This window comes from Furipterus horrens, unplaced genomic scaffold (assembly GCF_987537825.1).
Source record: "Furipterus horrens unplaced genomic scaffold, mFurHor1.1.pri manual_scaffold_6, whole genome shotgun sequence".
NCBI lineage: Eukaryota > Metazoa > Chordata > Mammalia > Chiroptera > Furipteridae > Furipterus > Furipterus horrens.
In genome coordinates, this window is record NW_028327176.1 from 170368748 (window position 1) to 170391120 (window position 22373).

The window sequence follows — 22373 nt, forward strand, 5'->3', positions numbered from 1 at the left end:
ATATTATGTTCAGAGACTAAATTTAATTATCTTTCTATATCATCTTCATAATTATTTTTAATATCCTCAATAACACTGTAATTGTTAAATGCTTTTTGTTGCCTGGTAGTAACATAACAGGGATAAAAGAAAGAATTTCACTTCGATAATAATGAAGTCTAGTAATCTGTAAGAAAAGTGAAGCATAATGGCCTTCTTCCACTATCACAAAACATTCACTTTAAATGATGCTAGTGCACAAAATAACACTCATTTTAGAAAGGGTGTAAATCAATTTGCATATAGATTAACATTACTCTGTCAAAAGTATAAGGTATTTTTAAATTAAAAAACATATTGTTTATAATATTCACATTTATAAACAAGTACTGTAAAAAAGGTACAGATCTTATTTTCTTATATCTTGGCAAAAATTAGTAAATTTTCTTCATCAGTTACAAAACATGAGGCTCATGATAAGGGTTGTCTACAATGCCATTACTATAACCAGTATCATTTTGTAGCTTCTTACCAGTTTTAACAAAGCAGGAATACATTGCCTTACCGTTGGTGCTGTATCTACATGATGGTTACAAGGCATTCTTTCTGTGCTGAAAATTCCTATGAAAAGAAAAGAGGGTGAATATTTGCTTATTATACCTGTTCATTTTCTTTTGAAAACATTTGTCAGTTAAGACACAACTGCAACAGCTTATAAGAAAAAAAGCATCACTTGCATGGCAGGATCCTTTCAAGTTGTATCCTGAATTCTATGGTCAGAAACAGCTGGAGAGGTTAGCTAGCAAACTAGACTTCAGGTGAACTAGGGCAATTTTTCCATTCCAGCGGCTTTTAGCAATAGCCCAAAACGTGTCCACATCCTGCCTTTGGCTCAAAAACTATACGTACACCATTATCTGTGCTCTACTGCACTTCTTCCTTAAAAGTTTTATTTCTCACTTGAGGTCATCAAGTTTTCATAAAGAAGTATCACAAAGGCTAGAAAGAAATCACTTCCTTATTTTCTAAAAGAGAATAAATAAATTTGAATTTCTCTTTGATCTGACTTCCTACTATGACACATTGTATTATTTATTCAGTCACCATGGAGTATCTGGAAAATTAAAATTCCCTTTGATTCTCCCCTTTAAACTGATAAAACTGACTGATAAACTTGAGAAAAATCCTTTTATCATCTGTGGATTTATCTTTTTGCTCCCAATGTTCTTTACTGCATTTCTTTGTAATAAACAGGTCCTAAGAATATAACACACCACATCTCATCTGTAAAGATACTGGTTCAAAGTCAAGCTCTAGTTAAAAATGAACACAGGTGTGGGTCTCATTTTCTTTACAATCTGTCCATCAGCAAACCAATGAGTTAGGATCTTAGAACAGTTTGTTCAAATGATTCTAAAGGCTGTCACAGGTAGGGCTGGTTAGAAGAGAGAAATGCAATGTACTGTTTGTAGCAATTAGCAAAATTCCTAGTTGAAACAAAACATTAGTTCCTCTTAGTTTACATAAGCATTTACTTATTTTTCTTAAGGTATGACTGAGATTAACACAAAACAATCACTTTTCATCACTTGGCAAGAGTATATTCAAAATAAATGAAGTACCATAAAACATGATTAAAAATTGTTTCATTAAAAATTTTCTCAACATCTATTATTAGACAGTGAACTATAAAGGACAATACTACCTGTATTCAATCAACATATATTTATTGAGAGGCTGCTTGGCACTCAGTAATAAAGGATAAATTAAAAAGGATAAAGTATGATTTCTGACCTCAAGAGTATGGGGGGGGGGGAAGATACCCTTTTTTGAAGACATTCCACAGAGCAAATAAACAGTTTTGTATTAAGTATAATAACAATCTTTAAGGTAATTTTGATGGACAGACATATTTTTATTATACAGTAACTCTGACCCTGAATCTAAAAATTTGTTTTAAAAGCCTGAGTAAAACATATTGTAAAATATTCAAATAAGGCCAATTCTTGATGCAAGAGTTTAATAAAACTGAAGTATATAGAACAAATGGTGAAAGCCTCTCTTCCCCAGCCCCCACATTCCCACAACTGTAGGTGCAACCACTAACAACAGTCTGGCCTGACACATTGGCTTTTGAATGCAAGTGGTCATACTAAGAGGTTCGGCAATTAGCAACATCTTACACCTGTGCCCTCCGTAGTGCAATCTGCTGTAATATTGACCTAGACTGATTACCGATTTTAAAATTCTTATCCAATTACAAAGTAACTTCAAAATGATGGAAATAAAAAGAATCCAAAAAATATGTAACTTTCAGTTTCTAAAATTAGAAAAAAAAAACTAAATAATTTACAGTTTTACTTTGCGCTGTGTTAAAAATAAAATTTTTAGAAGTGGATTGTCCAAAGATACAATCTTAGTTTTAAATTTAGATTGCCTGTTGAAATAACATCATTTGGAAATACAATCATACATGTTTGTTCAAACTTGCAGTAAAGAATATACAGAAAGTTTTGTTTAAGTTAAAATATCCCCAAATAGCTCTCTGCTTCGTGTAAGTTTTACCTAAATAATCTATATTTTTCTATATTTGTACCTTATTTCACTTTTATTAAGGTGAAAGCTCATAATAAGTAACTTGTAGTGGTGGCTATTTTTGTGTCAACTTGGCTAGGCCACAGTACCCAGATATATAGTCAGAACACCCCACGTTCCTGTGAAGATATTTTTTGGTTGGTACAGTACTAACATTTGTATCAGTAGACTTTGAGTAAAGCAGATTAAGCTTCACAGTGTGGGTGGGTTTAATCCAATCAGTTAAAAGCTTTAAGAAAGACTGACCTCTCTGAAAAAAGAGGGAATTTTGCCATTAGACTGCTTTTCAACTTGATCTGTAACTCTTTCCTGGGTTTCTGGCCTGCCAGCCTGCCTGAAGATCTTGGGCTTCCCAACCTCCAAATTGTGTGAACCAATTCCTTAAAGTAAATCTATCAGTACGCACACCCTATTGGTTCTCTTTCTGCAGAACACTGACTAATACACTTTATGGGAAACATTAAATAAAATAAAAATATTATTTGTAGTATTTATATTCTAAGTTAAATTTTTGTTCACTAACTATATTAATAATGTAGAAACATAATTAAAATGTACAATTTACCATGGAGCATTTTAAAATTAGAATACCTCAAAATGAACTTAAGGATATATAACATCTATTGAGTTAATCAACCAATAAATTAAAAATATAGAAAATCAATGTATCAATAAATATTTACAGCTAGATTGTCTAGTCTGACAATCTCTGCTTTTTAATGCTTGGACTATTTACATTTAATGCAGTTAACATATGGCTGTGTTTAAATCTTTCATCTTGCTATTTTATTTCCTCCTTTTTAATGTCTTTTGGAATAATAAAATATCTTTCCTCCTCCACTTTATATTCCCTATGGCTAAATTTTTAGATATACATCTTTATATTTTTTAATGGTTAATGTACGGGTACAATAGACATCTTCATTACAGTGTTCATGGAATTAAGATTTTCCATTTCATAAATAATATAGTCACCTTAAGACAGTATTATTTCATTTATCCTACCATCCTTTATGCTACTGTTGTTTCATATTTTACTTCTACATGTTATAAATCCCACAACATATTGTCAATATACTTGTTTTAAACAGTCAATAGTCTTTGAGAATTTTAGAAAAACTAGTCTTTTATATTTAGATATATATTGATCCTTTCCAGTGTTTTCATTCCTCTCTGCAGATTCAAACTTCCATCTGAGATCATTTACCTTCAGAATGATGAAGGTCCCATACAACCTCCTGCAGTATAAATCTGCTGGTGACTATGTTATTTTTTTCCTGGGAAGTCTTGAGTAGGTTTCATTTAGGAAGAATATTTTTGTGGGCATGGAAATCCAGGTTGATAGCCATTTTCTTTCAGCACTTTATTTTATTCCATTGTTTCTTATGAGAAGACAGCCATCAGTGCTATTGTTATTCCCTGAATGTAATACACTTTTTCCTTTGACTGCTTTTACAATTCTTGTTTAATGTTCATTTTCTTTACTTTAATTAAGATGTACCTAAGTGGGGTTTCATTTACATACAGCCTTGGGGTTTGCTAAGCTTTTTACATGTTCAGTCTTTTATCAGAGTTTGAAAACAACTAGGCCATTATTTCTTCACCTCTTTTCTCTAGTTTCTTTCTGGAATTCCAGTTATAGCTGTTTAGTCCACCTGATGCAGTCACACAGGTCTGATGCTCTGTCGCCTTCTCCGCACACCCTGAGTTTCAATTTAGATAATTTTTTATTGACCCGCGCTCGAGTTCACTGATCCTTTCTCTTTAACTGTGCACTAACTGCTATTAGGCCCATTTATTTACTTTTTCAAACCATTTATTTTACTCTTTGGGTGTAGAATTTCCTTATTTTTTTTTTTTTTTTCTTTTCCAGTTCTCTGCTGAAATTCTCCATCTTTTCATTCATTTTGCTCAGGTGTCCTAAAAAAATACTGAATATATGTATAAAAGTTACTGTAAAGTTCTTGTCTAATTCTGACACTTTGATCATCTCTGGTTTCCTTCACTGATTGTTCTTTTTATTGATTATGGGTCACCTATTCCTGCTTATTCATATACCTCGTTATTTCTGATTTTAGGTTAGAACTGCTAGATATGTATCAGTGAAAAATGAAATAAAAAACATCTTCCTTCAGAGAGAGCTCACGCTTTCCTCTTTTATAAAACTACAATAAAGGGTGGATCTCTGTTCAAATCAGGAGCTGGCCTGGGTTGGAGACTGGACTGTTGTTTTAGTTAATTTCAAAATATCTAATAAATATCCCCCAAATAAGATATCAGTTGCTCCCTCTAGGAGAACTTTGAGATTTAAGGATCTAGAGATTAAGAATTCTGCCTTTCTCCCAGTTTCCTATTTCACTGCTTATGCCAGTGAAAAGGGAGAGAACTGATGTGTGGAGAGAGGACTGACTCACACTCGGAGTCTTTCAGATGCCGATCCATCATGTCAGGCCACATGATTCGTAGAAGCTCAGCTAATTTCTGTCTCAGCAGAATCACTTTGCCTATAAAAGGCTTCCTTCTCTGCTGTCCTGTGTCTCTGTCTTAAAAACTGCTCCCAGGTATTAAAGTGACTACTGATGTACATCTTCTTAGGGAGTAGGACTCGTTCCTCTATGGAATTTGTTCCATTTGGACTTCTTTCTGTCCGCATCTCTCTGATGACTTTTTAGTTTGAGAGTTCTCAATGTTGCAGTAGGAGTGATGATCATTACCAATCGCCACTCCCACTTCGTTATATTGTTGTTTCTTAATTTTTCTCTTTTATTGTTTTTGGTCATTTTCAATGCACACTCCTTTTTTCCCTCAATTTGTTTCTAATATCTACCAATGTTTTAATTGTGTTATTGGTTACCTTCCCAATTCCAATAATAATAAACACATTATTAATTATTTATCCAAATGAATATCTGAAACTCCCTCCAAATACTATACTTACCAATACCTCCTTGCTCTACACCAAATTAAACTTTAAGAAGGCTTTTACTTCTCTATTCTTTTTTATAAATGCATATAATTAAATTTAAATGGATGGAAATGCACAAGAATTTATATGTGCTAAGCATAAATTTATAAAACAAAAAATATTGTAAAAAAAAAAAAATTTTTTTCCTCTATACCTAAGAGAAAAAATATAATTTTTCCTGTCTTAAGATATCTGTTCTGATTCAGCTGCCATTTGGTTAGAGTATTCTCTGAGTCCTTGTATATTCAAATATGCCATCCTTTGTTAACTTATCTATGATACTTGCCTGAAGAATGGATTTTTGGATAAGAAATTTTTTACCTTGATTGTCTGCATATGTTATTCCACTATCAGCCAGCTTCTCTCCAGTGTTTTCGAGAAGGCTAATGCTCATTTGACTACCTTCCCAGTGGAAAGGACTTGCTGTTCCTGGAGGCTTGTGAGATTTTCCCTTTACCAGCAGTCTCACCAGTGTATGTCTAAGATTGTCTTTGTTATAAATTAATCTTTCCTGGGACTTGATAAACTCTTTAATCTTCAGTCTTATTCTTCTGCTCAGGGAAATTTTATTTGTTTAATTTTGCAACTCAACTTATTATTACCCTCGTAACTTTTGTCTTTGTGATCATTGTTCCACTTAATCTTCTAGGTGAGCACCTTATTTTCACTCTACTGATTTTAAAATTGGAAATCAAGTAGTTCAGTTCCTTTCTAGAGGCCTACAAAGACTAAGGCAAGAGGGATGGCAGACTCTGGAGCATATATCAGAAGATAAAATATTTTTCTGTATCTCAGTTTCAGTGTGTTGGGCAAGGGTGAGGGGAGGGCTCTGTTCTTCTTGGTGTTGAACAAGGACCTGTGCAGGGAAATCAGGATTCTTCCAAAAGAATAGACATAAAATGGGTTTTTCAGAGTTCACTGAGGGCTCTGAGCTAGCAGAAGCTCTAAGTCCTCTGGGGAACTGGGTATATCTGTCAGTTTGATGTTGGTAGTACAAGGGCCTGGTAGAGCCTATGGACCACGCTGGACTTCCATGCCCAGTCACTGGGAAATGGCTGTAACTTGTAACTGCTAAGACTTGAAGAGCAGAAGCCTATTCCTGTGTCTCCACAGAGGGGTGACAAGGATTTTGTTTTTTTGCAACAGCTTACACCTCCCTCAGAATAGCTGGAATCACAAACTCTGAGCATGCAAACAAAACTAACAGCTCTCGTAAGGAGTTTTAGTGATCTGAAGAAGACCAAGGATACTAACAGAAAAATTAGAGTATCTCTTAAAATGAAACTCAACAACTATGAAGAATTTCAGGATATTTAATTAACGAAAAGCAAAGGTAACTTTGTTTGAAAAGGAGGAAGCACGGCTTATAGGAAGGAAATCAGAAGCTGGGTAACATTCCCAGGGCCACACAGCCAGCAAGCAGCAGCTGCAGGACTGGAGACCAGGTATCGAAGTCACAAAACCTTCCAGACTCATTTCTGTGTTTGTTTAGCCCCTGAGGTCACGACCTAATTTTATTCATCTTTGTATCCACAGTACCTAGGCCAAATGCTTAAAACACAGAGTCCTCAAGAGCTGACGCAAATGCTGGCTGAACGAACACGATCTATGCCATATCCATGCAGTGTTAAAGGTGTGCATTAATCAACTGCTTGAGTTAAATGTTCTCAGACTGACTTCAATAATGTTAATTTACTACTTCCTTTGGTAACGTTTTTAAATTTACTGTAAAACTAAAATGTATGACTTAAAATATTTCCTAATTTTCCAGACATTAACACACTCTAGAGAAGAGAGTGGAAGAAATTTTATGCTTCTTGGGAGATGCTTTAGGTATTTCATGTTGTAGAAGATCAGAATGTGACATTTTAGCCCATTTGTGCCTGCCTGATTTGAACAGCTGAATTACATATACTTTTAGTTTCCCTTAACTCTACTAACCTTCAACTCAGGATCATGATCAAAGGAAAGGGAGAACAAAGATGATCAGACTTATTGCAGAAGCAAAAATAGGGAGACAAATGTGCCAAATTCTAAAGCCAGAATACACATCTAGCTATCATATGTAACATTGCCAAATATTTATGGGCTATCCACTAAGCACAAGACACTGTGGTAGGCAGGAGAACTTTTACTTTCTATTTCATTTCACCATTTTAAGAGGTTTCTTGCTTCAGGCAACACTATAACCATGCATCCTATTTGAGTTTTGGAAATCGTCATGAATCTTTATTCAGGGCAGACAAAGAATTATACTTTGATTACTTATGGTTGCGAAAAAATAAAGTAGTATTTATTATATTCCAGTAGAGTTTTATTTTTTTCCCTTTCTTCTTCTTTTTTGTTACTCTATTACAGTTGTCCCAAATTTTCCCCACTTTGCTCTCCTCTACTCAGCCTCCCCCTCTCCCAACTCCCAGCCAATCCCCTCACATTGTCCCGGCCCATGGGTCATTCATACATGTTCCTTGACTAGTCTCTTCCCCTTCTTTCCACCATTACCTCCCTTCTTTTTTTTTTTCAATCCTCACCAGAAGATATGCTTATTGATTTTAGAGAAAGAGGAAGGATGAGAGAGAAAGAGAGAGAGAAACATCAGCCCATTAGCTCCCGTATGTACCCCGACCAGGGATCGAACCTGTAACCTAGATATGTGCCTGACTAGGGATCGAGCCTGCAACCATTTGGTGTATGGGATGATAGTCCAATCAACTGGATCACCCTGCCAGGCATGGGTGAACATTTAGAAAAAAAATTGGATCCATACCTCATATCATAAAACAGAAAAATTCTTAACGGGTCAGAGATTTAAATGATAAAAATGAAGAAGCTATACCAAATCCTAGAAGAAAACATAGCAACTACATTTCTAAACCTAGGTATGAAAAATGCTTTTCTAAATAAAAGTTTTCCACTGAAAAGTCAAAAGCCAAATGACAATCTGGAGAACATATTTGTAACCAATATTATAGATGAATGACAAGTCTGCCTATATATAAAGAACAAACGTACAAATACAATATAAAATAAAGGTAATTTAAAATTTGAATTGGAAATATCAGTATAAACTAATTAATTTTTAAAAACTTGATTTGCTAGATATGTCCACTAAAATGTCCCAGAAGCTATGATATCCCAATAGCAATAAGTATACTTAATTTCAGATAATAGTTTCTAAATTCCATTATCTACTAAACAGTACCAGGGCTCCTTGGAGAAGTGACTGATTCCAGCTTTGGGGCAAAGTTCAAGGTGAACCTAGGACACATGCAAGGAAGTACTCAAAGGCTAACAGGTTTGTATCAAAGGACATGGGAATGGATGTGAAGGGGCTCTCCTTTACCATATTAGGGACAACTTGAGTAACAAAGAAAATGATAGTGAAGCAGAATAAGAAATTAAATTAAAACATCTCTAATACTCAAAAAGGCAAAAACAAAACAAAACCAAAAAAAAAGGAATACTCATCTGAACTGACCACCAGCCAATAGATGTAGAAGCAATTATAACATTAGAAGCCCACAATTTTGCATTCATTCATCTCACCAGCAAAAGCTGAAACCACTGAGTAAGGTTGTTGGGTAACAAGATATTCACATGGTCTCAAAGTATCATCCCCTACATTACTCAGCAATTACAAAGGGAAAAATGTATCTTTACAACAGAGAGATCTGGTGTCCTACCTTAATCAAGGACAAAATAAGAAGCACCAATGGTGAGACAACCTGGCATTATATGTCACCTAATGTGATGTAAAAAGTACTTATCTTACAGTGTTCTTGCCAAAAAAAGTCTAGCCTGAATCTAATCTCAATGAAATAGAAAAAAATCAAAACACTGGACATTCTACAGGACAACTGGCCTAGCCAGACACTTTTAAAAAGTCAGTGTCACCACAAACCAAAAAAAGATTCTAGACCTGTGCTACTTATTTCCAAATAGTAATCCAAAATCAAATTCACTGATCCACTGAATATACAGGTTAGCATACCTTTAACTTTTAAACTGATAGCCAGATATTTAAATTGTGCTAACCAATAATTAGTCAAAAATTCTACAGTACTTATTTCTGTTTAAAAACTACCAAGAACTGCATACAATTTTAGTATTTAATAAGCTCTAATAGGAGACTGAAGTCTGTTCAAATCACAACCTTTGTGACATGCTATAGATATTCAATCTGAGGACAGTCAGGTATGTTTCAAATAAAATTGTAACATGGTGGCAAGCACAGAGATTTTCAAACAAGATGAACCCAAAGAGGTCCACTCCAAGACACAACATAATTAAATGACAAAGGTCAAAGATAAAGACAGATTCTTAAAAGCAGCAAGAAAAGTTAGTTACCTATAGGGGAGTTCCCATAGGACTGTCAGCTAATTCCTCAAAAGAAACTTTGCAGGCTAAAAGGGACTGGCAAGAAATATTTAAACTCATGAAAAGCAGGGACCTAGAGCCAAGATTGCTCTACCTAGCAAAGATATCATTTAGAATCGAAGGTCAGATAAAGAACTTCCCAGACAGGAAAAAAAACGACAGGAGTTCATCATCACCAAACCATTATTATATGAAATGTTAAGAGGGACTTATTTAAGAAAAAGAATATCAAAACCATGAACAATAAAAATGACAAAAAATAGAAATCTATCAACAATTGAATCTAAAAAACAAACTAAGCAAACAAGAACAGAGACAGAATCATGGGTACACAGAGTGTTTTGATGGTTGCCAGATGGGAGCGGGGTGTGGGGGAATGAATGAAGAGGTGAGGGGATTAAGAAGTACAAGTAGGTAGCCACAGAATAGCCATAGGGATGTACAGTACAGTATAAGAAATGGAGTAGATGAAGAACTTACACAAATGACCCATGGGCATGAACAATAGTGGGGGCATTGCCTGAGGGAGTGGGGGGGATCGGGTGGAAGCAGGCAAAGAGGAAAAAAATCAGGACAACTGTAGTAACATAATCAATAAAATATAACTTAAAAAAAAAACGAATAAAATTGCTCCACACATTACACAGACGAGGTGAAAAATACTGCAATTCTGTGTGTTTAATCCTTAAAATATAATTTAGTATCTGTAAGTCTTTAACACAAATTGTTAGTTATTTTAACAATAGTGTTATAGTACCTTAAAAAATCACAAGTACAGGTACAAAAAGAAAGGGTAGAATGTAATTCAGGCATCCCCCTTTAAAAAATATGTCTTGAGTGAATACTGCCAGTGCCAGGGATGGGGGGATGTTCCGCACTTCATTCACACAAGGTTCTGTACAATCTGGCCCCTCGCTATCCCTCTGGCCTCACTGTCTTCTACTTTCCTCCTCACTCCCTCTATTTTATCCATACTGGCCTCTTTGCTGCTCAAAATGCACACCAGGCACGTTCCTAACTCAGGATCTTGGTTAGGGTTGCTATGTCTCCCAGGTAACACGGTTTTCTTTCTCCTTCAAAATTCTGCTCGCATCAGCTTCTTTGTGAAGCATTCCTCGACCATGCCATTTAAAACAGCAACACAACTCACTCCCCAGTCCATTCTACCTATTTTCCCTGCTTGGCTTGCCTTTTATTCCACATTTGTTTGCTTACTGTATGTCTCTCTTCACGGGATGGTAAGCTGAACAGGGACATAGATTTTTACCTGTTTTGTTTACAGATACATTCCTATAACACCTATAACACCACCTGGGACCAAAGTAAGTACTCACTAGGTACTTACTGAATGTATGAATGAATCTTGCATTCCTAGTATCTGCATATGCAGGAATTAAATATCCTTTAGTAATAAAAACAAACAAACAAAAAAGACAGAGTTAAAGTGAGAAAGGATTTAATAATGAAAAAAGTATTTTTGTTTATTACACCAGAATGGTATTGAGACTGTGGTAACGTAACTCATTTTCTCAGTTCTATCCATAAAAGATGTAATTTAAATTCTAGGGATGGATAATAAATTTCAATTCTGAACATAAGCATGATAATTTAGAAAATGGTTTCCATAACTCAAAGCAAAGAGAAGTAATTTAAAAATATGCTTATTATGCTTTATCAACGTTTTCCCTGTAAAAGTTCAATGAATATTAAGAAGTACATTAGTTTGCTTAACTGCTATACTGGGCATTTATAACTGCCTTTAACATTGGCTTTTAAAGTGTTTTACTTTCAACTCTTTGTTAAACTCTTCTCTTGAAAACATACAGATCAAAAAGACAGAGATGGCATTAAATATCAAATCTCATAATGTTACCACAAAAGTAAAGAAGGAAAACAAGAGGCAACCTCCCCAAAGTCCTCCCCAATTTTGTTGATTTTGAATTGGCCAAACTTAAAAACCTACTTTGCTGAGACAAAATTCAACAGCTGTGAGATGTGAAAGAATTGATTCCTTTCAAAAGCAGGGCAAGTATACACCCCCACCCCCCGACACACACACTAATATGAAAGAAAATGGAGTGCTCTATAATTATTCACTCCTTCCCAGAATATCAGAACACCCTTGGGAGGCAGATTTGAACCATGTAGCACAGTACCTAAGATTATTACATGCCTTGTGACACAGCAGACTGCAAGAAAATCCAGATTCCTAGTCCTAAACCATCATCTGGAATAGTCCTAATTGGACAGTATATATGTTCTGTATTATACAGACAACAAAGAATTCTAAGCAGAGCCATGAAACTAAGTGCATTTTGTAAGGATAATATATTAACCAGATTAATTCTTCTCTGTGCTCCCTAAGTGTATGATTATCGCCTGTTGAACTCAATCCCATTGTATTGTAACTATTTCTTTGCCTGCTGAATTCCTCAACTACCCTGGGAGGACTTTCAGGGTAGCATTTTATTCTCCATTTCTCCAGGGCTTGGCCAATCCCTACCACATAGTGGGTTCTCCATAAACATTGGAAGATGAACTGTATAAATTAATAAGTTATAAAAAGGTTTTTATTTTTTAAAGTGGCTATAGTTGTTGTTAGGGTGCTTCTACTAAAATACAGTATTTTTGGTTCTGTTAAAGAAAAGATGGGTATTAGTCAAAAATCATTCTCAATTTTTATTCCTCATAAAATTATAGTTGACTTTATAGAGGTGAAAGTTGAGGGAAAAAAGTAAATTTCTTAAAATTAGAATAATATTCCACTTTTTACTTAATAAGCATTTACAATGCAAAAACCTCTTAAAGTTATTTTTTTTTTAAATGACCAGTCACTCCATTTACTCATTTTTTAGTTTCTATATCTGTCATCAACTTTACTCTCAAACTCACAGGCAGGTTGCTAGGAAATATACAGGAATGGATTCTTTATATTTTCATTTCAGGAAGCTTCCTGAAAACACACATTTAAAATTCCAGAAAACACAAATCAACATTACCTAGACATTTCTTTCATTACACAGGTCTGGTTCCTAAACCTAATTTCCATTGTTAGTTAACGTTTTCAATAAATGATGGATATTCATTTCCAGAAAACATTACCAGTAAATTCTATGATTTCACAGACCGCTCACTCACTATCCAGAACAAACTGACTAAGCCACAAAATGCAAAAGTATACACTTAGCTAGTTTAAGGGAAACCTTAGGGCTATTCTGAGTTTTAGGAAAGTATAACCCAGCTGAGTGCGAGTAAATGAGAACTTAATTTAGACAGCTCTTTTCCTCTGAATTTCCAGGGCCTTGCTATGAATTTCTAGGGCCTCGCAGTAGACACAAGCCAAAATGTTTAAAAACTAAAGCGTTTCTTGTCACTGATTTAATTTTTAAAATGCTACTTTAGAACACAGAAATTTACAAAGAAAACATAATTTATATTTTTATGATATAAATGTCCTTTTTTTTTTCTCCTTGACCAGGGGAGGAGACATTAAGGGCTGCTTCTTTGGTTCTTAGCAGTGCCTACTGCAAGCAAACTTAGTAATTATAAAATGATTACTAGTTTTTAAAACTTAATATTTTTCTCAGAACCATAGAATATATATAAAGGCTGGAATAGACAGTGATATGAAAAATGCAAAATGTTAATGTGCAGGTATATAAAGGAAAGAAATAAGTAGGCTTACTATGGAGCAAATTTGAGCTTTTGTTTTAAACATAAATTAAAATGTTGTTCATTATCAGAGATGTGGTCAACATTTTGATATACAGATATATTCCTTATAATATTGAAAAACTAAAAAGTAACCATATTATTTAGCACTTAAAGAATGGCTTAAACATTACGGAATATTCATTTTCTTTAAGAGCATATATTATTAATTTTATTATCGGAAAAAAATCTTATGGAAAAATCTACTTTAAAAATTACATATTTGGAACTATACCCTACACTAATATTTTGTATGCCCAATTGTTTTAGAAATTAAAAAGTTTCCAATTTCAGTTTGAGATTATAAAAGTAGTAAAATGCATATGGTTAATATTAAACAATACTAAATGCAGTCTTATTCTCAATCTATAAAAACAAACAATAAAGGAGTGCCTCGTCAAGAATGATTTAGCCATTTGATAGCCTGCTCTCTCGCCCTGCCTGCTGCAGCCCTGGAGAGCTGTTGTAATTCTTCCTCGAATCCTCACCTTTCAGCGGACTGACAGTTTCATTTTACCTTGGAGGCAAAGCAGTAAATTCAAACCATTCACTACTTTCACCATGATATAAATTATGTTCTGATAAAGAACCTTTCAAGTTTCCTACTTTAGAATTATATAATAAAAACCACTACTGTCTTGGAAATGTTTAATCAGTACGCCTAGAATTTGTATTTTGAAAAAATATATATTTATGTACGAGAGGCTTATGGATATTAACATAAGATGTTCACTAAGTTTAAGAACATAGTGATTTCTCTTTCTAAAATTTAGTGGGAAGTTGGATTAATTTAAAATAAAAAGGTTCAACAATTAAAATAAAGGAGGTGGAGGAACTGAGCAAAAAGGAAAAAGGACTTATGGACATGGATAATGGTGTAGTGATTGCTGGAGGGAGGAAGATATAAGGGGACTAAATGGTAATGGAAAAAAATACAATAAAGATTAAATAAAAACAATAATTAGCCAGTCAAGATGGAGGTGCAGGTAAACATGGCTCACCTCCTTGCACAACCACAGCAAAAATTATAACTAGACCACAGGACAAATACCACCCAGAAGCATAAAAAAATCAAGTTGTATGTAAGTCTGACAACCACATTCATCCAGACAGGTAGAGGCGGAGACATGGAACAGGCAGTCCCACACCCACACATGGTGGATAAAAGTTGGGAGGGATAACTTGGGAGTGAGGAATCCAGGCCCCACACCAGGTCACCCAGCGCAAGGTTCCAGGGCCAGGAAGGTAAGTCCCCATTCTTCCTGGCTGTAAAAAGCAGTGAGGATTGGGGCAGCAGAAGAATGGTGGGATTCTCAGGAGTCTCCTTTTAAAGTGCCCACAATGAACTTAGGACTGACATGGACTCACTTCCTCTGGGATTCAGCACAAAGGTAACAGCTTGGAAGGGCACAAGTGACATAAACAGGGAGAAATTGAAGTGCCTGGCATCAGGGCAACTGCCGGGTACAGCTTCCACCTGGATAAAACTCCAGAGGCCAGGCAGCGGCACTGTCCCCTCTCTGAGCACTCCCACACACACAGCCCCAGAGCTGTGACAGAGGTTGTCCCACCCTGGCAACTACCTAAGGCTCCGCCCCATACAACTTACAGGTGTGCTTTTCTACAATGGACCAGGCTACTAGACAGGAAGTCAAAGCAGCTCTACCTCACACACAGAAACAGACACAGGGAGGCTGCCCAAATGAGGAGACAAAGAAATATGACTCAAATGAGAGAACGGAACAAAACTCTAGAAAAAGAACTAAACAAAATGGAGATAAGCAATCTATCAAATGCAGAGTTCAAAACACTGGTTATTAGGAGGCTCAAGGAACTCAATGGGTACTTCAATAGCATAAAAAAGACCCAGGCAGATATGAAGGTTATATTAAGTGAAATAAATAAAAATGTACAGGGAACCAACAGTGGAGTAGAGGAAGCCACAAATCAAATCAATGATTTGGAACATAAGGAATAAAAAAACAACCAATTAAAACAACAAGAAGAAAAAAGAATTTTTAAAAATGAGCATAGAATAGGCAGCCTTTGGGACATCTTCAAGATATCCAACATTTGCACCATACGGGTGCCAGAAGGAGAAGAGGGAAAGCAAGAAATTGAAAACTTAGTCGAAAAAATAATGAAAGAAAACTTCCCTAATTGGGTGAAGGAAATAGATATACAAGTCCAAGAAGTTCAGAGAGTCCCAAACAAGATGGACCCAAAGAGGACTACAGTAAGACACATCATAAGTAAAATGCCAAAGGTTAAAAACAGAGAATCTTAAAAGCAGCAAGAGAAAAGCAGATAGTTGTCTACAAAGGAATTCACATAAGACTGTTGCTGATTTCTCAAAAGAAACTTTACAGGCTCGGAGGGACTGACATAAAGTACTCAAACTGATGAAAAGCAAGGACCTACAACCTAGATTACTCGATGCAGCAAAACTATCATTTAGAATGGAAGGATAGATAAAGTGCTTCCTAGACAAGGTAAAGCGAAAGGAGTTCATCAACACCAAATCATTATTATATGAAATGTTAAAGGGATTTAAGAAAAAGAAGAAAATCAAAACTATAAACATTAAAATGGTAATAAATTCACAACTATCAACAATTGAATCTAAAAAACAAACTAGGCAAACAAGCAGAACAGAAACAGAATCACAGATAAGGAGATCATTGGGAGTGTTATCAGTTGTGAAGAAGGGGAAGAATGTGGGAGAAGGTGCAGGAATTAAGTACAAATTGGTAGGTATAAAATAGACAGGGGATGTTAAGAATAGTACAGGAAATGGAGGAGCCAAAGAACTTAAATGCATGACCCATGGATATGAACTAAATGGGGGGACTGATGGAGGGAATGGGGAATACCAGGTAGAGGAGGGGCAAAGAGAGAAAATTGGGACAACTCTAATAACATAATCAATAAAATGTATTAAAAATAATTTATATAGTTCTGAATATACTCAAAGATAATATCTATAATTCTTATTGCAGTATAAGTCTGACATAGGTAGGTATTTTAAAACTTTCACTTGCAGTAAACACTCTCTTATCCTCTATTTTCAAATGCCAAGTCATTAAAATGAAATAATTTGCTCCAGGTCATGGCATAAGTAACAGAATCTGGATCTAAATTCAGGTGTCTCCAATTGCTTGGCTAAGTGCTACTACATCATCATGTATTGATTTAAATACAATAAATATAAAAATAATAGAGTCCACATTCAAGTTAATATTTCTTATTAATAAAATCTGCACAATTATGATGATGAAATATGAAACCTTCCATATTATAACTATGTATGGTGACAGATGGTGTACTGGAAATATCGAGGGGAACACTCTATAAAGTATATGATTGCCTAACCACTAAGCTGTACACCTGAAACTGATACAAAACAAAACTGAAAGAAAGAAAAAACAAAAAAAAAAGAGTAGTTGCTAAGGAGACAGGAAAACTGAGAATGTGGTGTCTTGGAAACCAGTGTATTAAGAAGTGATCAAATGTGTCAAATGCTGCTGAAATCAAGTAAAATTAAGGACAAAGACTTGACCATGCAATTTGCAATGTTAGAGTCACTGGTAAGCTTGAAAAAAAGATTAGCAATCTGAACAAATTTATGGAAGATGGAAAGTGATTAGAAACATATTGTTGAAAACATTATGGCAGGCTGCAGTAGACAACGAATCTGTCTGACCATGAACCTCAGAAGATCTAAGAACACAGATTCTGCACTTTTGGTAGGCGACAAAATAAAACCGACTCCAGGAAAAATAATTGAAGATTCATATGTAAAAAATAACCCAAACAGGCTGTAGATTTTTAAAAAATCAGTGGAATTGGCTTTAAAAATAATATGGGACAAAGCATTTGGGAAGAGTCAATATGTCTAGTGTGGATACTGTTGTCCCACTTACTATCATTCTGACAAAGAGTCTGACAGCCTGACTCATTTTATCTTGTCTGTTTACCCTAAATATAAGCTGCCAGTTAATATGTCTTAGCTATATGTATACACAGAGTTCTCAAAAAGACTTTCTGGTAAAGTGAACAAAATAGTGAAATTACAGAGCTACTTACACAACAGAAGAGGGTCACCATATTTGTGTCCAGTCCTTCATTTTGTTTTAACTCCTCACCAGAGGACATGTTCATTGATTTCAGAGAAGTGGCGGGTGGGGGGAGGTGGGGGGCGGGGTGGGGAGAGAATGAATACACTGGTTGCTCCCCATTTGTGCCTCTACCGACTGATGACTGAATCTGCAACTGGGTATGTGCCCTGACCAGGGATTGAATCCACAACCTTGGCCAGGACCATTTTAAAAAATAGACAGATGCCAAGGATCATCAGAAATAAACAAAAAAATCCATTGGTATGAAAGGAAAAAAACAGGATATATAAACAGATGAAACAGCTCCATGCAAAGGAAACATTACTTTGGAGAAAAGAGCTTCACTTTCAGATTTAGAAAGATGTAATACATCCATAAAACTGATACTAGAAAACAGGAACAAATAGGACAAGAAAGAACGCATGAAGAATTAAAGGATGATTGGTGAAGAGAGATTCAGACTAAAGAACTGAGAAGACTCTGAGGCCGACTAGTTCAATAAAGGAAATGAGAAGGAGTCAAAGATTAATCCAGTTTCCAAATGAAAGATGTAATGTTATCATCAGAAGTATGACACAAGAATAAAAGATAAAAGCTTTTTTCAGGAAACTGAAGCTCACTAATGGCAGTGATTCCATTTCTGTCACATATGTGACAAAAAGTGCTTAGCTTACCTAGCTTGCTACACAAGTTTGAGCATGAGTATCTTTTCTTTGATTAGATTTCATACTTCAGAGCCACGTATACTACGACGGCTCTGTTAAATTTTTCCTGAACTCTCAAAAGTTTACATTAGATCTTTAAATATAGATGCTATATGTAATTTCTATAAATCTTCAAAATGTAAAAAAGACAAATTAAGAAGTTGCTAATACACCAATTGGTAAACATTAGATATCTATAAAATACAATTCAACAATCTGGTGTGTACTTTGGTTATGTTTGCATTAAACTATATAGTTTTCATATCCATTATATCAGTAAGACCTCATTTTAATTATAGTTTATGGTCTTCAGTTGTTTTCTTATTTTCACTGAATATGAACCTAATTATTTCACTTTTAAAATTAATCTACTGGGCAAATGCTACAATATGCTTTGACAACTGAATTTAGTAGGTTCATAAACTAAACTAAACACCCAGCCACCCCCACCCCACACACACATTAGACTGAAAAAGAATAGTTTCAAGTACACTTTCTACGTTTAACAAATTGAGAAAAAGCGCTAAAATTTTTACTATATACACCACATAAATATCATATAAAATAGCTTCTTACAAAATAAATGGCTAGAAAATGGCAAAATCGGCAGATTTAAATGAGAAAAGATTGCATTCATATTCTCCCCTCACAGAATGTCAGGAGAAACTTAACATTTCAATGGGGACATTAACACTAAATGCATATCCCTGTGCATGAAGAACCATTCATTAGTTATATTAATATTTAATAGAGTTCATAAAAATGATTTTTAAATTAGGAATGATAAATATGCAGAATATACTTTATTAACAGCATTAGAAACACTTTACTAATTCATATGACATTATTCAGGAAGTAAAGGGGCTTTTATCCCAAGTGAGGGTAAGTTTTAATCTAATGAGTGGATTAACTCAGCTCACTGGAGAATTTAGCAAAATTCTGATATTGGTTACTAAAATGGTACCTTACAGTTTTAATTTAACAAATATCTGTTTTAGGGAATCCAGTTTTAAGTGACACCAAAAAGAAAAAAAAAAAAAGTTGAACAAATGAAATCTCAGTTTTTGTGGAAGGGAAATATAAAATAGACATATGTAAAAGGGAAAAAAATTTACATGATCAAGGTCTTCTGCTCAGTGTCCAGAAGAATCCCAGGGTGAAAATAGTTCCACCTCAAGGGTTTTTGTGTTGACTGGCATTTATGTGAAAAGACAAAGTTTTAAAAGTTAAGTGGTTGCTAGTGGATTATTTAAAGTTTGAGATGCTTGTTTGAAAACTTTCCTCTTAAAATTACTTCATCTTAATGTCTTTTTTGGCATGCTTCTAAAAATTCTATATCCATTATCTGCCCCTCTGATGTGTTCTTTTTTCTTATAATAATCACTTAACACATTTTATTAAATCATGTCTTAAAACAAGATTTCCTCCATTCCTTTGGCTACAATGCAAATTGCATAATTTCAAACTTAAAATAAATTAAAAGAATCTTCCATAAAAACTCATGTTGTTTAGTCTCACAATATCTTATACATTTCACAGTATTTAAAGTATTTTTCTGATCCTCATGATTCTATGAAGTAGGAAATTTAAATGAAATTGAAAATAGAGACATTATGCCCAGAGAGATAAAGTCACCTACCCAAGATAATAGCTGAGAAGTGCTTACTAGGGCTCAGGCGCAAGTTTCCTGGCCACGTAACCCCAGGGCCACTGCTTTTTCCATCATAATGCACATGTCCTAAATTCATATTCAACAAAATTTTGCTTTTAAAAATTGCTTAATATAAGACTTACTCTTTTTAGTTCCATAAAGTACATTTAAGGACATGTGTCTACAGGATATCAGTTAATTCTGTGAGTAGATCTTCTTTATCTATGGTAGTGAATCACTTCCTCTCACCCATCCTACCACCTAAACTTAGGTCCTGGAATTCTGAAGGTTTGAAATCAGATTCAATAAAATATTCTTTTTCAATGAATAGTTTGAAGTTCATTAAGCAATACTAACAGAAAACATTGCCAATTCCGATGGAATGAGAAACTTCTTTGAAGTTTATTTCACCTTCCTTAAAATGGAAACCCCCTTTTAACATCAACTGTGTTTATTGAGAGTTATTCTAATTCTTAATTTTTGCCAAAAAAAATTTTTTTTTCTTCCTTTGAAATACAAGAACCATCTTGTTTCCAGCCTACTTGTAATCTACCTCCTACAATGGGTTATAACAAGGATATCACAGACTCTCTGGTGAAAATATGACCTAGGCAGAATTCATCTTACATTCAATTATTTTAAAAGTTTTGCACTTCTCTATAAAAATATTAAACCTTAAGAAATAATGAAATCTTGAAAACAATAAAAATAAAATTTAACTGGAAAAACAGCTTCTAATTTTAAGAGTTAATTTTAATTTTTTTGTTCCTGGTCAAAGGAACAAGTGTATACTTGCCAAAGACATGCAAATAGAACAATACAGCTCTTCAAATAATATTCAAAATATACAGCATAAAAGTTAACTTGACAGATCTCTTAACCAATACTGAAATCATTAGAATTATATTATGATTTTGTTTAAATCAAATATCTTGACCATTTAGGATATGATAAAAAGTTAGATTTAATGACTGGCTATCAAGTTTAACATGTGTTTAGATGATCTAATGGAGTACAAAAAAAAAATACGAAGACAGAAGCTACTGGTTGTTTTTAAAAACCAAGTTACACTCTGCCTCTCTCATCAAACTCCAAGTCAATAATTAAAAAAGATGAAATGAAGACTCTATTAATAAAATGACTTATTTTATTTTTATGAGTTATCTATTAAATATGAATTGAATTTAGCACAATACTGTGGAAAGATATAGCAATTTCTTAAAAATAAAGCATGCTGTCCTTCAAATACAAATACACAAAAATAATATAACTATCCTACTGTCAATAGAATAAACACGTCCAGCTAATTTTCAACCCCTCTCCAACAATGATTAATTTTATTTTTTACTGAATAACCCACATTAAAAAAATTTATTTCTATAATAAGGACTCCTGTGATGGTTGATTGGGTCCTGAAATTTGACAAACTGTCACAGAACAAAGTTTCTCTGCAGAGAACTCCTTGAATTGACTGAAGACTAAATACCAGTTTCACTAGATCCAAGCTTTTTAAAAGAATCTAGTAACTTGCAAACAGAATTATGAAGGCAAAAAAAAAAAGTTCATTAATCCTCAGAAAATACCTCCTTGACACCTCAGTTTTGTAAGTATACCTATTCCAAATAGTTAGTACTGTTCAGGTATTACCTGGCAATACGTCACTGACCTCTAAAGTCAGGAACAATGATAACACAGGGAGGGAGGGGGACCCCTTGGCAGAGTGAAAGGACAAGGGGCCAGGAATGAAGGAGTGGCCCCAGGCACTGCTTCCCCAGGGGTCCTTAGCAGGCAGTCCACTTCACCCCCTACACTTGTGCCCTTCTCTAGCAATAGGCAGTTTGGTGTGGTAGGGATGAGTCCTGAGCTAGGAGTGACAAATCCGGCTTTAGGTGACTGCCACTAGCTACGTGAACTCTGACAAGTCAGCCCCTTTGTGTCTCAGTTTCACTGTAAAGGAATTGAAGAGCAAAAGTTCTAAGGTCCTAGATGCTCTAAAAAGATTTTACTCCTTATGACCTTAATTTATGCCCTACTTCTCAGAGAGCTTTTTGTTGTTGACACTATTTCAGATGTATAAAAGTACTTAATGATTTTTTATACAAATGCAAGTAGCTGTTACTGTTTTTCTTCATTATACCAAAGAAGTATGAAAATAGTTTTGAAATGCAGTATAGCATCTTTAATACATGGTGATGTATTATGAGCATCATAATGTTAAAATTACAATTGCCTTTCTTTTTCCCCAGTTTTATTAAAATATATTTGACAAATAA

The 22373-nt window shown here is 34.5% G+C and overlaps 1 protein-coding gene across 2 annotated transcripts in view; it reads right to left on the reverse strand.

Annotated features, from left to right (window-relative positions):
• AHI1 (Abelson helper integration site 1) overlaps positions 1-22373 on the reverse strand; it is a 170448-nt gene that overhangs the window by 71094 nt on the left and 76981 nt on the right. For both annotated transcript variants that reach the window (XR_016511655.1, XM_090279880.1), the window contains exon 18: positions 545-600. Coding sequence is in view for 1 of the 2 variants with exons in the window: in XM_090279880.1 (XP_090136006.1) it covers positions 545-600 (56 nt within the window). In the remaining variant the exon portion in view is untranslated. The remainder of the gene's footprint in view (positions 1-544; positions 601-22373) is intronic.